The 15,175-nt window shown below is 41.2% G+C and overlaps 1 protein-coding gene across 1 annotated transcript; it reads right to left on the bottom strand.

Moving 5' to 3' along the window:
• Positions 1-7,220: 7,220 nt before the first annotated feature.
• On the bottom strand, positions 7,221-14,740 carry RSPH1 (radial spoke head 1 homolog (Chlamydomonas); the record flags this gene model as incomplete). The annotated part of the gene is made up of 8 exons (XM_009575194.1): positions 7,221-7,270; positions 9,090-9,233; positions 9,656-9,872; positions 11,657-11,728; positions 12,047-12,182; positions 12,420-12,510; positions 14,400-14,505; positions 14,627-14,740. Coding segments are annotated over 8 exons (930 nt in total), but the record flags the coding sequence as incomplete, so codon positions are not given.
• Between the last annotated feature and the right edge of the window lie 435 nt (positions 14,741-15,175).

The raw sequence follows: 15,175 nt of genomic DNA, 5'->3' as shown, positions 1-15,175 counted from the left end.
TTCTGTTGCAAATCTGTTGGTGAAAATTCATTAATCCAATTTTGACAGAACACATTTAAAATGCATGGACCTTATTTCTGTCTTTTAAAGTTCAGTTGTCCCGAAACTTGTCTGATACTAAGATACCATTTCCCAGGTGTTCTGCCAGGTTTCTCTTGTCACCGGTGGGATAGAAAGCTGAATAAATAACACACAGAATGGAAAGTATATGCAATATAACCTATTATCCAGTACCAAGTTATTCAAAATAACCTTGCCAAAGCATCAGTCTTCATGAAAAATAGCAATCTAGCTGTACTTAATAAATGGGGTTTTATGGTCCTACAGAACTTGTGTCAGGAAGTTGTTAATTTACGACACGCTATGGTGTTCAGTTTAAAATCATGTGGTACATCACTGTAGTTGAGGATGGTTCAGAAACTGCTCCAGCGCATGAGAGTAAGTGTGCTATTTAAAAAAACCTCTAAAGAGTCCTTTGTGGAAATACCTCTGCTGGAGAGTAAGTGTGCTATTTAAAAAAACCTCGAAAGAGTCCTTTGTGGAAATACCTCTGCCAGTGAAAACCTCTGTGATTTTGTGGGTTGGCAAATGAATCACAAACAATTGCTCGCCTTCACAAGTGGAGCCAAGCTGTGTATTCCATGCAGAAGAATAAGGAACACACATGTAAATATCTTTGACGGCTTTGTTTCCCACTTATGTACACAATAAAACTTCAGACTCTGCGGCCGTCTGTGCTCTTCTGCAGGGCTAAAGTGCACAGACACCTACATCTGCACTGTATTTTCTCCCTTCACTTGCCCACACGGCTCAGCAGCGCTTCGTGCAGAGATCTTTGTGTCTGTGTCACACCTGGAGAGATGCTCTCGGCACAGAGAAGCAGATTACAGATAACCTCTTTGCTGGGCCTACAGGCTATACAAGGCAGGTTACCAAAGACCCTTTCAAGGGATGTCATCTTTTGGGATACTGTGCTGGTTTTGGCTGAGTTGATTGATTTTCTTCATAGTCTCTTGTATGGGGCTATGTTTTGGATTTGTGACCAAAACAGTGTTGATAACACAGGGATGTTTTAGTTACTGCTGAACAGTGATTAAACAGCATCAAGGTCTTTTCTGCTCCTCACGCTGCCCTGCTAGCGAGTAGGCTGGGGGTGCATGAGAATCTGGGAGGGGACACAGCTGGGACAGCTGACCCCAGCTGACCCCAGGGATATCCCACACCATATGATGTCATGCTCAGCAATAAAAGCTGGGGGAAGAAGGAGGAAGAGGGGGTGGGGGGTGCTCAGAGTGATGGCATTTGTCTTCCCAAGTGACTGATATGTGTGATGGAGCCCTGCTTTCCTGGAGATGGCTGAACCCCTGCCTGCCGATGGGAAGTAGTGAATGAATTCCTTGTTTTGCTTTGCTTGCACGCACGGCTTTTGCTTTGCCTATTGAACTGTCTTTAACTCAACCCACGAGTTTTCTCACTTTCACGTCTTCCAGTTCTCTCACCCATCCCATTGTGGGGCAGTGACCAAGCGGCTGTGCGGGGCTGGGCTGCCTACCAGGGTTAAACCACAACAAGTAATACGTGCAGAAGTCATTGAATCAAGTATAATAGCAATTCCGTGTCTCCTTAACCTGTTTTCTTCCCTTAACATTTGATTTCTGACATTATTTCTAATGTGGTAAAAGACCCCAGGCTGAATACATTTGAAAAGTACATGGCCAGTTTAAAAAAACCTACCTTACACGGTATAACAAATTTATTGGCCTTTGAAAGGGGGGGTGGGGAAAGACAGCCTGCTGGAACCCTTCCAGCACAATCCTCCTAGAAAACAGGAACAATCTTCACCCATGTTCCACTGCATGTGAAGTCTTTTTAGGAGAGAAAAGGCCCCAATAGTGCAAGATTTCCCTGCTGCAGTCCCCCAAACTTGCAGGAAATTAAAATTTGACAGAAGGGATGTTTCCTACATCTTGCACGCATAGATCATAGTGCTCTGGAAAATGGCATAAATTTCCTTAGCATGAAGTGGATGAAAGAGGGGAAAGCTTGCTTTATGCAACAGCTCAAATGGGTCTTTGTTCCTTTATCATCTGTGAATGATATGGACTTCTCCCCAAAGGTGTTTTAAAACATTTGCATTTTCAGGTGGAAATAGGTGCACTCCAAGACCTTCTTGGTGTGAGAAGGACTTGAGAACCCCAGATGCCTCCTTCAGCTGCAACGAACTCTTGTGACCAGCTTTCTTGTCGACTGTGGAAAAAGTCCCATCTCTGGTGAGGAAGTAGCTCTTCAAGTCAAATGTGACAGGGTCTCCTGATGTTTTTCTAAGACATGTGGAGCATAGATACTCAGCATCATTTTTCATACAGAGCTTTATATGTGGTAGAGAATTACCTGACTCTTAACCTCGAACTCAAAATGTCTTACATGTCATTAATATACCAAGGTCAGGTTGGATGGGGCTGTGAGCAACCTGATCTACTGAAAGATGTCCCTGCCTGGCAGGGGAGGTGGACTAGAGGGTCTTTAAAGGTCCCTTCCAACCCAAACCATTCTGTGATTCTATGATTCTATGATTCTATGATTTAAAGGCAAAATCAATATGCACCTAAATCAATATTAGATACATAAGTTAAAATGGTCTAATATTTTTTTAAATAATACTTGTGCCAACTTTGGAGTACACTTTGGGCACCGGAGTGATAACCTAAGGATGAAATACTGGAAGGAAAGGTTCAAAGCCTTAAGTTCAACATCATATCCTTGCATTCAGCACATCTTTTTTTACTTTATTTAGGAAGAGGTCTGAAAAATGACTGCTCTGATACTATCTAAAATGGTCTTTCTTCATTATTGAAAAGTGAAGATGCAGAAGGGTGAGAAAGGCTTAGCATACCTTCGTGCAACAAGTTTTGGCAGGGGTTCCTCCCTCTCCAATATAGGGATGAAGGAACTACTATTAACTAGTTTCCAAATTATCCTTAAGGTATTTCTGGAAAATACAGTGAAATGAAATGTCTCCTCCAACAAAAGTACCACTGGTTTCCAACAGGAGCAAGCCATCTTCTTGGGAACACTTTTTAGCACATTAGAGACTTCCAGATGTTCTTAGCTGTTCTTGTTTGTATTCCAGACAGGATGCACTTTTGGCAGGTATACCACTGGAGGTCACTCATGTACTAAAAAACAGTACAGTAGTGGCTGCAGCAGGGGAGATGGTAATTTAATAAATCATCCAAGAACGAACTCAGCTTGAACCGAGGATTACCTTAAAATGGAAATGAGTTGGGAAATACGCTGTGCGGATATTTCTCAAATTTACAGTAGAATATACTAAAACTAGCAAGTAAACTAATAATTTTTAGTTTTTTATAAAAAGACAAAAAAACCCAACATTAGCAAGCCAAGTTTGCTTTGATCTAGCTACAGTAATAATGGAAATGCAGCACTTCTCTTTGCCAAAGAAAGCAAAAAGAGGAAAAGATAACCACCTCTAAAAATGCTTACTGAAGTCACAATCAGTGTGACAAAAAATTGCAAACAAAAAGACATGTAAGATAGGAGGGGAAAGATTGCATGGGAATTTTCTCACTGTGACATTTCTGACAGGAGAAAAATTGCAGGAAGAAGTAATAAACTCTATTTATATGACTTGTTTCCTTATCTCTACTTTCTGTTAATCCATTTTTATCACTACCTTTCAAACTTCCGGACATACCTTTGTTGAAATTGTGAGTTGTCGAGAAAAGGAACTTGTTAAAATGTTTTCCCTTTTTCCCCTAAACTAAAATTTTAGTATAAATTTCCTGCTCTGAGGTGAAGAATAAAAAAATGCAGGCCTCGTTTCAGCAATATCAGTACACCACCTCTTATCGCAACTGGGCCAAAACCAGTTATTTTACTTCAAAAGCAAACTGCTTCTAGCTGGCAACTCTCTACCTCAGGCTCCAGGCCCATCAACATTCATACCAATATTCTCACAATATAACAGAGAATTAAAGTCAGATAGGTACGTATGTTAATAATTAAGGTATTGCTTACATATTATCAGGAAAAATTGTTTCAGAGCAGTTTTATTCACCTGCAGAAGAGAAAAGATCTGTCCATGGCATTTAGTGCTTGTACAATACTTGGTGCAGCTCTGCCTTCCTCTGTACTTTTAACTTACTATTTATATAATGCAATATTATTCTGGTGGCTTCTAAGGAGCTTCTGCAGCTGCTCTCTCCTGCTTGCTGCTTCCTGATTGACAGGTTCTTGATTTAAAAGGAGCTGCATGTTCAGTAGTTAGCTGCCTGCTGATTAGGGGGTGCTGGACTGGTTTTTGTCTGCAAAGGGGATGCTTATTCAGCTGGGAGATGGGAATACAGCAAGCAGAGCTTTTGGTAGTTTGAGTGGGTGCTGGGAAAGGCAGAAACTCTCCTGCAAACAGTGTGGGACTGCGCAACACCAGTTTTGATGAGCTACTGGGTCTGATCTCCAGCACCAGTGAAGAAAGTACCCTTGGCACGTCAGTGGTGACAGCCTAGACAGGGCTTGGGCAGGGGGATGTTGTGTCCAGGTGTCACACTGGGGCTGTGGGTGATGGGGTCCTCCCCTGTGGGAGGTGTGTAGTGGTCCAACCGCTGTGTATCCAAGGACCTGCAGAAGGAGGCGCGCAGACTGTTCACTATTAAGGAGGGTAAATGGGATATCAGCAGGATCTCCACAGAGGCGAGAGCCTGAGCCTGAGGTGGAGGGATGTCTAGGAGCTGTGCTGGATGGAGCAGTGGATGGGGACTCCCCTGAGGGAGGTTGCTGAAGTTCATGACTTCTCGCAGCAGGAGAAATATTCCTCCTCCCTGCTCAGACCTGAATGCAGAGAGTTGGTATTGAGCCCTAATAGCCATGGGAGGGGAACAGATGCTGCTAAGGGAGGCTTCAGAGCCAGCTGTGCCCAGCTTGAGCAAGGGGTAGCAGTTGGAGATCCCCTTCTGCAGGGAATAAAGGAATCTGTCTGCTGACCAGACATGCTGTCATGGGAGGTTTGCTGTTTGGTAGATGCCCAGATACTGGGTGTTGTAGAGAGATGATCAGGGCTCATCCAGTCCCCTGACTGTTACCCCTCATTGCTCAACATTTGACATCAGTGATACTGCTGAGGGATACCTGGAGCAAAACAAGAGTAACTGCAGGATTCTGGGTGGCAAAGGACATGGAAACCCACAGGATGTCCCCTTGATCCTCCATGGGAAGAGGTCAGGTAGGAGGGGACACAATCCTGAGAGGTAACAACTGGTCACATGTTGCCATAGGTAGCGCTTTGGCTTTCATCACCATGGGTCCCTCTTGGAGGAACAAGGAGATCTAACAGCGTAGGGTAAGAGTATCTTTGCCAACAGGTTTGTAAATCTGGTGAGGAGAAACTTCAACTTGATACCTTGAAGGATGGTGATAACTGCTTACACTAAGTGAAGGAATGGAGTTTAGGGGTGGTGAGTAAATGGGGCAGGGTGATGGGAGCAAGATATCCCTTGGGCAAGATAAAACAAGTCAAAAGGGAGCCTACCTTAAGTATATGTATACAAACAGACCCAGCCTGGGAAACAAAAGGGTCTCTATGTGCATATGCAGAACTGTGACATTCTGGGAAAAACTGAAACATGGTGAGACAGGTCACCCAACTGGAGCTCTGCAATGAATGAAGGGCTTATTAATAAAGACAGAAAGGGAAAATGAGGGGGAGAGTTTTCCTCTATGTGAAGAAGCAGCTTGAATGCATGGAGCTCTTCTATACTATGGACAACATGCTGGTTGCGAGCTTGTGGATCAGCGAGGGTATTAAGTGTGGCATAGTGTTGGGAATCTGTTACAGATCCACTTCCGCACCCTGATCAGTTGACAGTCTCCTTTAAAAAGCTTAAGGAAGGCTACAATGTAAACAAGAAACTTGGGACTGAGCTGCGACACACACAAAAAGTAGTAATATACAGAACGCACGCACTGAATAAGTAGCAATATACAGAATATACTGAATTTTGTATCAGAAATAGTGTGGCCAGCAGAACTAGGGAAGTGATTGTCCCCCTGTACTCAGCACTGGTGAGGCCACACTGTGTTCGAATACTGTGTTCCGTTTTAGGCCCCTCACTACAAGACAGACATTGAGGTGCTGGAGCATGTCCAAAGAAGAGCAACAAAGCTGGTGAGGGTCTAGAGAACAAGTTTTATGAGGGAAGCAGCTGAGGGAACTGGGGCTCTTTAGCCTGGGGAAAAGAAGGCTGAGGGGGGACTCTTATCGCTCTCTACAACTACCTGGAAGGAGGTTGTAGCGAGGTGGGTGTCAGTCTCTTCTCCCAAGTAACAAGTGATATGACAAAAGGAAACAGCCTCAAGTTCCACCAGGGGAGGTTTAGATTGGATACTAGGAAAAATTTCTTCACCGAAAGAGTTGTCAAGCATTGGAACAGGCTGCCCAGAGAAGTGGTTGAGTCACAATCCCTGGAGGTATTTAAAAGACATGTACATGTGGCGCTTAGGGACATGGTTTAGTGGTGGATTTGGCAGTGTTAGGTTAACAGTTGGACTCAATGATCTTAAAGGTCCTTTCCAAGCTAAATGATTCTATGATTCTATGAAAATGGAAACAAAAACAGACTACAAAGAAAGAATTTTAAAACACTGCCCCAGTGTGTTAGGAAAGCAAAATTCAGTTTCAGTTCAAACTGGCAAGGGGAAATTTAGGGCAACGAGAAGAGCTTCTACAGCTAAATGAACAACAGAAAAATAAACAAGGAAAATGTAGGCCTGTAATTGGTGGTCTAGTGACAGGGGATACAGATAGAGCTGGGAAGCCCAATACTGCCTTCGTCTTCACAAGCAAGACCCCCAGGCCTCTGTGCCCAGAGGCAGGGTTCAAGAGAAGAAGTACCAGTAGTGGGAGAAGATTTGAGTTTGCTTCTGCAAACTTGTGAGGACAGAACTTCATGAATCCAGAATAATCCCATACTTATTTCAAAAACTGACTACCTGCTACATGGAATAAAGAAAGTTGTCGTGAGACTGCACACTCTGAGATCATAAAAGTTTCAGATATATATTCCAGACAGAACAGTGACAGAAATGTTTATTCAAAGTATCTTAACTCAGCCTTTTATGAATAAAAATATTGTAGGTTTACCATAAGAAATTATTCACTCAGAAATTTCTTTTTTTTGTTGTTCTTTGTCTTTAGTTGTATCCAATTATTCTGCTTCCTTTGATTCATCCTCCTTATCCTCTAGACTAGTAGTTCCTGTAGAGGCGAAGGAAAGGCAGGACATAGAGATGCATTTTATTATAAAATACTGGAAAGTAATCCTAGTAACCTAAAACATAATTCTAAGACTATGTTGTCTACCTCAGTCATCTTTCCCATTGCCTTTCACTGCCAATACTTGAATTTAACTGTTATACATTGTTTGTCAGCTGCCAGACTCAGTACACACACATTGACTGCCAGCTGGCCCATATGTAACTCTGGAATAGTCAAATAATATCACCTATTTAGACAAGTATCATAAGAAACATGGAGCAAGAAGGACAGAATTCCTGTGTGGAAAAAGATGATGGTAATGGAACAGAGAATACAAGGCTGCAAGAAACCAGATTTTGTTACATCTGCTCTTCACAGTATGCATATTTTCTTCAAATCATTTCCTCTTACTATAACTTAATCTTGCTAAACAGAAAGACAAGGGGAACAATATGTCGCATAATTAATTATGGATGTAGACCTATGCTGAAAAATGTATAAAATCCAACTCTTTGATTCTAGAAATAAAGAGCTGGAAGGAACTTTGAGAATACCTATCACATTCCTATGTTTTCATGCATTGGAATCTGCATCTATGCTATCTCTGACAGATACTTGGGTCCATTTGTTCTTTTTAAAAAAAAAAACACCACAAAAAACCAATGGGAATATCAGAACTGCTTCATTGTGGCAGGCCAGAAAATTTGTTAGAATCAAGTTCAGTCAAAAATGGTTATTTAAGTCCAAGAGGCTTTGAGACAAACCAGGCTCAATGAATTTTTGCCAAATCCAAAGCAGAGCTATGCAGGAAACCTGCTGACATTTCTGCTGGATCTGATCCAAGCCCAGGGATCCTGTAAGATGTCAGCCCTACACACCAGATCAGCTAGCTGGCTAGTCTGCCCTGAAGCAGGAGTGCACCTTCAGCGATGGGTAAAAAATGAGAGCAAATAAACTATGAAAATTCCAAGAGCTGACCTAAATGTTTAGCATATACCTCCAGGCCTTTTCACACTATTTAATAGTCTTTCTGATCCCTATGGATAGTGCTTTGCTTTGATTTATTGTAAAATGGACTGATTACAAATGGATAAATTTATCTTAAGTTTTCATACATCAGATACGTAAGCTTGTAAATGTTAACACTTAATAAATACAAACAACACAATTGGGTGGAGGCCTATAGGCTAAATACAAGTAAACATTGATGCATCCTTTTGTTGCTTCTTAGTAATTTTGTATTTAAAACAGGCTTCTGAACTGCCTGGAAGAAAACCTGAGCACCTGAATTCCAAATCTCTTTGGTTTGTAAGAGAAACAGATCAACCAGAGACTGTTCAAACCATAATCCATAACAATACCTCAAATTTGTTTCTTCAGATTTGTTTTGCCTGCTTTTTCACTTCAGTTTAGAGAATGAGAATACACAGTTCCATTCATGAGAGAAAAGTGGAGTGCTCAAAACCCCCTGAATTTCCCAGGGTCTGAAATCTTCTCTCTCATTTTTGTACAAAAAAAAGTTTGCAAACGCAATCACTTACAAACTCAGCCCTGCAAGTGTGGTCAACTGTACATGCATAGATAACGCTGCACAGAAGTGTCACTTCTAATTTGGACTGTTACAATATATGAACTTGACTACTCAAAACCAGTTTACATCTATAGAGGACTGCCCCGCTTATGAAAGGTAGAGATTCCCATGGTCTCTTCAGCTTGATAATGGACCTCTCAGCAGCAGCATGACTTCAGCTCATTGACATACATCATTTCAAACCCTGATTGCTAATTGAAGAATGAGCATGCATGCCCCATTCCTCACCTTGATCCTCCTGATCTTTGTTTTCTTCTTCCTCTCTGATTTCCTCATCTTCCTCTCCTGCATCCGCTGCTGGACTAAGAACTTCACTGGATACTTCAAGAAGAGAAAGCTCTTCATCCCTACCCTCAGCAGACTCATCAGTGACTGAAATATGAGAAATTAGAAATACTGAAGAAAATTAATTTTTACAAATTTACACTCAGCCATTTTTTTCTTGTAGCTAATAACTCCTACTGAAGTCTGCAGTCTTTACTCACATGAGAAATCCCACAAAATCTTCTGTAACTGTTTATAATCAAGTTTGTATAACAGGCCATGATATAGACTAAAATGATTCACAGGCTTTCCCAGACAGTTGTATCTCACTATGCTATGTGAGATAAAACAGACATACAGATATATTGTGCAGTTTACGAATAGGCTTGGAAGTTCCTAACATTCAATATGTGGTAAATTATAAGAAAAAAAATGGAAAAAACCTCTCACACTACTTGATATTAAACCTGAAAAACACGGTTTCAGAAGATAGTCAAAGGATAGCGTTTCCAGCTGTCCAGAAGACAAACCTGTAATTGATGGCATTTTCTCCTCTTCAGTTACTGCTGCTGCTGCTCTTTCTTCTACTGCTTCTGCTGCTGCTGCCACCGCTAGGGAGGCTTCTCTGGGAGAAGGTGGGTTTTCCCCATGGGGAGTCCAGAGTGTTAATTTGGTAATTTTCGATGCTTTCCATTTTGGTGCAACAAGTAAGGAGGGTTCCTCCTCTTCTTCTCCCTCTCCTTTATCCTAGAAGACAACTCAAGAAATACAGCATCTCATCTTACAGGTATTGAGGGAGTAAGTAAGATGATGGGTTTGTGTACTAAAACCTCTTCATCTGGGCTCAAAACGGCAACAGCATGGCCTTTTAAAGTATTTACAGGTGGAGGAACTTCAGCAGCTGCAAATCTTGGAAGAGAACTACACTTTGAACCTTGATGAAGTCAGTTGACTATTACTAACGATCAGTGCTTGCCAGCTTGCTTTCTTTCAGGTAAAACTTTGTCCCTCCCTTAAACAGAATGGCTGTGAGGGGCCTATCAACTATGTCTCCTCTTCTATGCCTCTCTACAGTGTAATAGCAGCAAATAAGACCTGATGCTCTGTCTGGTAGATGCTACCCTGTCTACCTCACACAGAACAGAATGGCAAAACAGCTCTTTCTGCCTCAATCTTTGCTTAGGGAAGAGCTTAGAATGGATCTAGGAAGCAGTAAGGTACTGCAAAGCTTATGTTTTTGAAATTTCAAAATACTTTTTTTTATATAAAAAATCATGCTTTATTTCATCCAAATATGAAGGAATCTTAGTAATGGAACCATTATCTATTTTGCAAGTTAATTTCTTTTAATTTTTTTTTAAATGGGCCTTGTTCTGCAATTACTTCAAATAAAGCAAAGAAGCAAAATTTAATCTTACTTTAGTGACAGCACTGTCCCTTGCTTTACACAGTCACTACAGCATTCACATGAGAAGAAATTATTGTTCCTGAGAGTAATGATTTTCAGAAGACGAGCGTTTAACCTCGGGTTCTTAAATTCATGTTTAAACTCCCACATCAATGGCCTAATATTCCAAAATCAGCACATCCAACAATTCCCAACTGAACTGAAGATGCTAGATACACATCACTTTGGATACTCATATGAATCTGATACTTAATTTGAGGATCTCTTGCTTTTAGCCAAAAAAGCAAAACAGTCTCCATGTTTTGCAAATCTCTATCACTAATGCTAGGATTTTTCATTATTATTATTTTGTCCTTGTCTTAAGAAAAAATTGCTGCATCGAGAATTTTCAAAGAGTGTGTAATGGGAACTAATGTGTCAGACAACAGAGGTAGCAAACTCTAAGCTAAAATGTGGCATATTTTCTTGAAATCAAAACAGCAATATTAAGATATATTTCTTATTTCGATAACTATTTTGCATCGTATTAATCAGAAACATTTCAAAACATTCATGCATGAAGGAAAAGGAAAAACAGGCCCTGATCCAAGCTTCTCCCTACAACTATTAGAAGCTGTGGATATTAAGCTCCTAACAGGACCAGGACAACAATGGGACATAATTCCAAAACACGAATCTGCTGGAAATTACCATTTGTATGCATAGCATCAAGCAATTTAGAATTATAAGAAGAAATATGTTTCATTGTTTTCTGGTGTTCAGAACAAAGTGGAATACAGGCTAAATGTACAGACAAATACATCTACATTCTTCTGTGGTTTGAAACTTCAAATGTTTTGGGAAGGTCCTGATTCGTCTAAACTTTAAGCAGAAAGGACTCCTGTCTGCAAGTAGTGCAACAATCACACCTTGTACATGTCAAAGCTTACACAGTAGAGAAGCTAAAGAAAAAAGCAAAATGAAACCTCATTTAGTTCTTAAGAATGCATGAGTTTCTACCCTTTTTGCCTAGTTAGATCTACTTTAACATCAGTATTTACAGGGCATTTTATATATTACTCAACAATAGATTTGATTTACTGAGTTCTCTGATATTCAGTATAACCTGCACTATTTCTTTTACCTGCTCTGATTGTATGTATTCACCATGCTGTTCACATCCAATATCAAAGACATATTTGCCATGACCTACAGGCTGCACAAAGATACAAAAAGTCAGCAGAACTATGAAGTTAGTACATTCTAAGCATATAAATGTAAAATATGCTTTACTACAAAATTCATACAATAGTCAATAACAATACAGTTTGAAAGCAAAGTTACAGAGGAACTTGGCATTCTGTCCTAAAGATTAATTCAGTTTCATGTTACGCTTATGGTAAGCGAAGAAATACTACAAGAAATACTACAAGAGATCAGGAGCCTAGCTTCTTATTTTAAGTGGAAACAGATCATATTAAGACTATTCCATGCTAACTGTTCAGATGAATAGAGAGTTTTCCAGGACACTTACATTTCCATTAAAAAACTTGCCCTTAAATCTATGGTTTAGGTGGATAAGTTCAGCTTGTCCTTCCTGGTTTCCATTTACCCAACCACCAACATACTTGGATCCTGTGTCTTTATAGACATATGTACCTTGCCCATGCCTAAGGAGAAAATAATAATTTTGCTTTATATTACTGAATATTAAGAATTTAGGACATTATTATAGTTAAGGTATTAAAACTGTATTATTTAAGTAGCTGAAATGACTCAAGTTGAACTAAATTGCCAAGGTCATCCAGTAGCACTTGGTTTGCTGCAGTCAGCCACGCTGTGAAAATAACCTTTGCGTTTTAATGCCATTGGGTAATTTGAAACGTTACTGCAAGAATGAAACAAACCTATTGTGGTTAAACCATTCTCCAGTATAGGTGTCTCCATTTGCATACGTATACTCTCCATAGCCATGTCTCTGGTCATTCACCCAGTCTCCTTTAATGAGAATACAATAAAAACAGAGTGAGACGTGGTGTATTTCATTGTGTGGTATATAGTGGTCAGTTTGTAAAGTTATCATACATGAATTATTAGAGAAGGAAAAGAAAGCTATGACACCATTGTGATTTCTTGCCATTCCTGAATGGGGGTGCTGGTTGACAGCCGGCTGAATATGAGCCGGCAGTGTGCCCAGGTGGCCAAGAAGGCCAACGGCATCCTGGCCTGTATCAGAAATAGTGTGGCCAGCAGGAGTAGGGAGGTGATCGTGCCCCTGTACTCGGCACTGGTGAGGCCGCACCTCGAATCCTGTGTTCAGTTTTGGGCCCCTCACTACAAGAAGGACACTGAGGTGCTGGAGCGTGTCCAGAGAAGGGCAACGAAGCTGGTGAAGGGTCTAGAGAACAAGTCTTATGAGGAGCGGCTGAGGGAACTGGGGCTGTTTAGCCTGGAGAAGAGGAGGAGATGAGGGGAGACCTCATCGCGCTCTACAACTACCTGAAAGGAGGTTGTAGCGAGGTGGGGGTTGGTCTCTTCTGCCAAGTAACAAGCGATAGGACGAGAGGAAATGGCCTCAAGTTGCGCCAAGGGAGGTTTAGACTGGACATTAGGAAAAACTTCTTCACTGAAAGAGTGGTCAGGCCTTGGAACAGGCTGCCCAGGGAAGTGGTGGAGTCACCATCCCTGGAAGTATTTAAAAGACATGTAGATGAGGCACTTAGGGACATGGTTTAGTGGGCATGGTGGTGTTGGGTTAACGGTTGGACTTGATGATCTTAGAGGTCTTTTCCAACCTTAATGATTCTATGATTCTATGATTCTATGATTCTTACACCGTTCCTTACTCTAAGCTCTTGCTCTTTTTTCTACTGTCTGTCCCTCTCCACACATATTTGTGCAGCTGCCTGATCTCCCTTTCATTTTGTCCATCACGGTCTGTCTCCATTATCATTCTCCATTATCATTATGAACACAAGAAGCCATGTAACATCCTGCTCCTATCTTTAAATTTGGTAATGTATTACAGTTGCATTAGATAATGTGACATTTCCACTCAAATAAAAAGAGGGACTACTTTAGTTTGACTCATTTGCTAAAATTGTCCTGTCAGTCAGGGGGCATATATACTCAAAAGGATGCTAGATTGTGTGTCTTAATTACTCTTCTATTCAAACTTAAAAGAAATTTAAAAAAAAAAAAAAATCACAGGTGCATATGCTCCCGTAAAGCAAGATTGGGCTGCTCTTTTTGCTCTCTGCTTCTAGCCCTCACAATGTGAATGTTCTTTCTTGCCTAGCTTAGAAAGGAGGGGGGGAAATACTGTCCCTTGAAGCCTAACTGATGCTCAGAGTGTTTTGGATACTCTCCTGGAAGAAGGGAAAAAATGCGAGTTTCAACTTCTTCAAACTTCAGAGGCATCCCAATCTCTGAGTAAGTGCTCTAATCAGTAGACTACTTTTTACGGATGGACCTAATAAAGTCCTAAAATACTTTATACTGAACACATCTGTAGTTCTAATCATCATTCAGAAATAAGTAACTGTACTCTTTTCTACCATGATTGCACTGATTTGTAAAAGATACTTAATATTTCTCAGGACTTGGAACACCCCACTTGAAAGGAGGACATTACAAGAATAAACTTCTACTAAATACCACACTTCTCACGATAATCAACATAAATCCCCATAAATAAAACCCACACTTCTCAGAGCTTGTAGTGAAAAAGGAATAAAAGGAAAACATTTTGTAGCAAATTTATCTTCTTAGAATAATATGTTTCCCAATTCACTATCTCCTTGCATTCGGGCAGGGAGGGGGGCGGCGGGGGGGGGAATGTGTCCTTTCAGTTACAGAAATCCTTGCAGCTGTGTTCAGTGTTTTACCTTCATATTTTGATCCATCTGGATAAAAAAAAATACCCCGGCCATGCTTTTTGTTTTGAACATATTCTCCAGTGTAGGAAGCACCATTTCTAAACCTGTAGGTCCCCTGAAACATATTTGGTATAGATAAAATATTTGTCAGTTCTCACTCTTGTTTCAATATAGTGCCCAAACTAACAGAACTTCTGAAACATAAGCACAACCACTGCCTTCTGTCACTGTCGTACCTGTCCACTTCTGAAACCATGTTCATATTCTCCATCGTATGTATCACCATTGGGTAGATGTGCTTTTCCACGTCCATGTCGCTCACCTTCTGAATTGCGTTCACCATCATACTCCTGATCAAATGTGAAAAAAAAATTGTTTAAGAGGGCTAGACCTGACTGAATCTAACCTCATTGGACAAAGGAAAACAGGTGTTTGCTCAAAGCTGCTCCAATTCGGCTTGAACCAGGGACTGCAGGAGCACCTGGCCAACAGATACATTGCTTATGCAGACACTTTCATCAGATCCTGGCACCCAGAGGCTTTCCTCCCTTCCTGACACACTACTGGAAAGTATGGATGACTTGTTTTCATCCAGTGGAGAAAGTTAGGCAGGTCTCAACCGAAGTGGTACCCCCCCAACTTCCGAAACTCCCGTGCCCACAGAAGAAGCGCCTCGGGAGCTCTCCCAGGCTCGGCACGGCCGGCATACAGTATTTAGGACCCTCTCTTCCCCGCTGGCGCTCCCCCGCCCCTGCCCGAGGCGCCCGTGGCCGTGAGCCGCTTCC

The sequence above is a fragment of the Fulmarus glacialis genome, unplaced genomic scaffold, assembly GCF_000690835.1.
Source record: "Fulmarus glacialis isolate BGI_N327 unplaced genomic scaffold, ASM69083v1 scaffold11523, whole genome shotgun sequence".
Taxonomy (NCBI): Eukaryota; Metazoa; Chordata; class Aves; order Procellariiformes; family Procellariidae; genus Fulmarus; species Fulmarus glacialis.
Note: the sequence above shows the minus strand (reverse complement) of the source record. Positions and strands in the feature narration are given on the sequence as shown.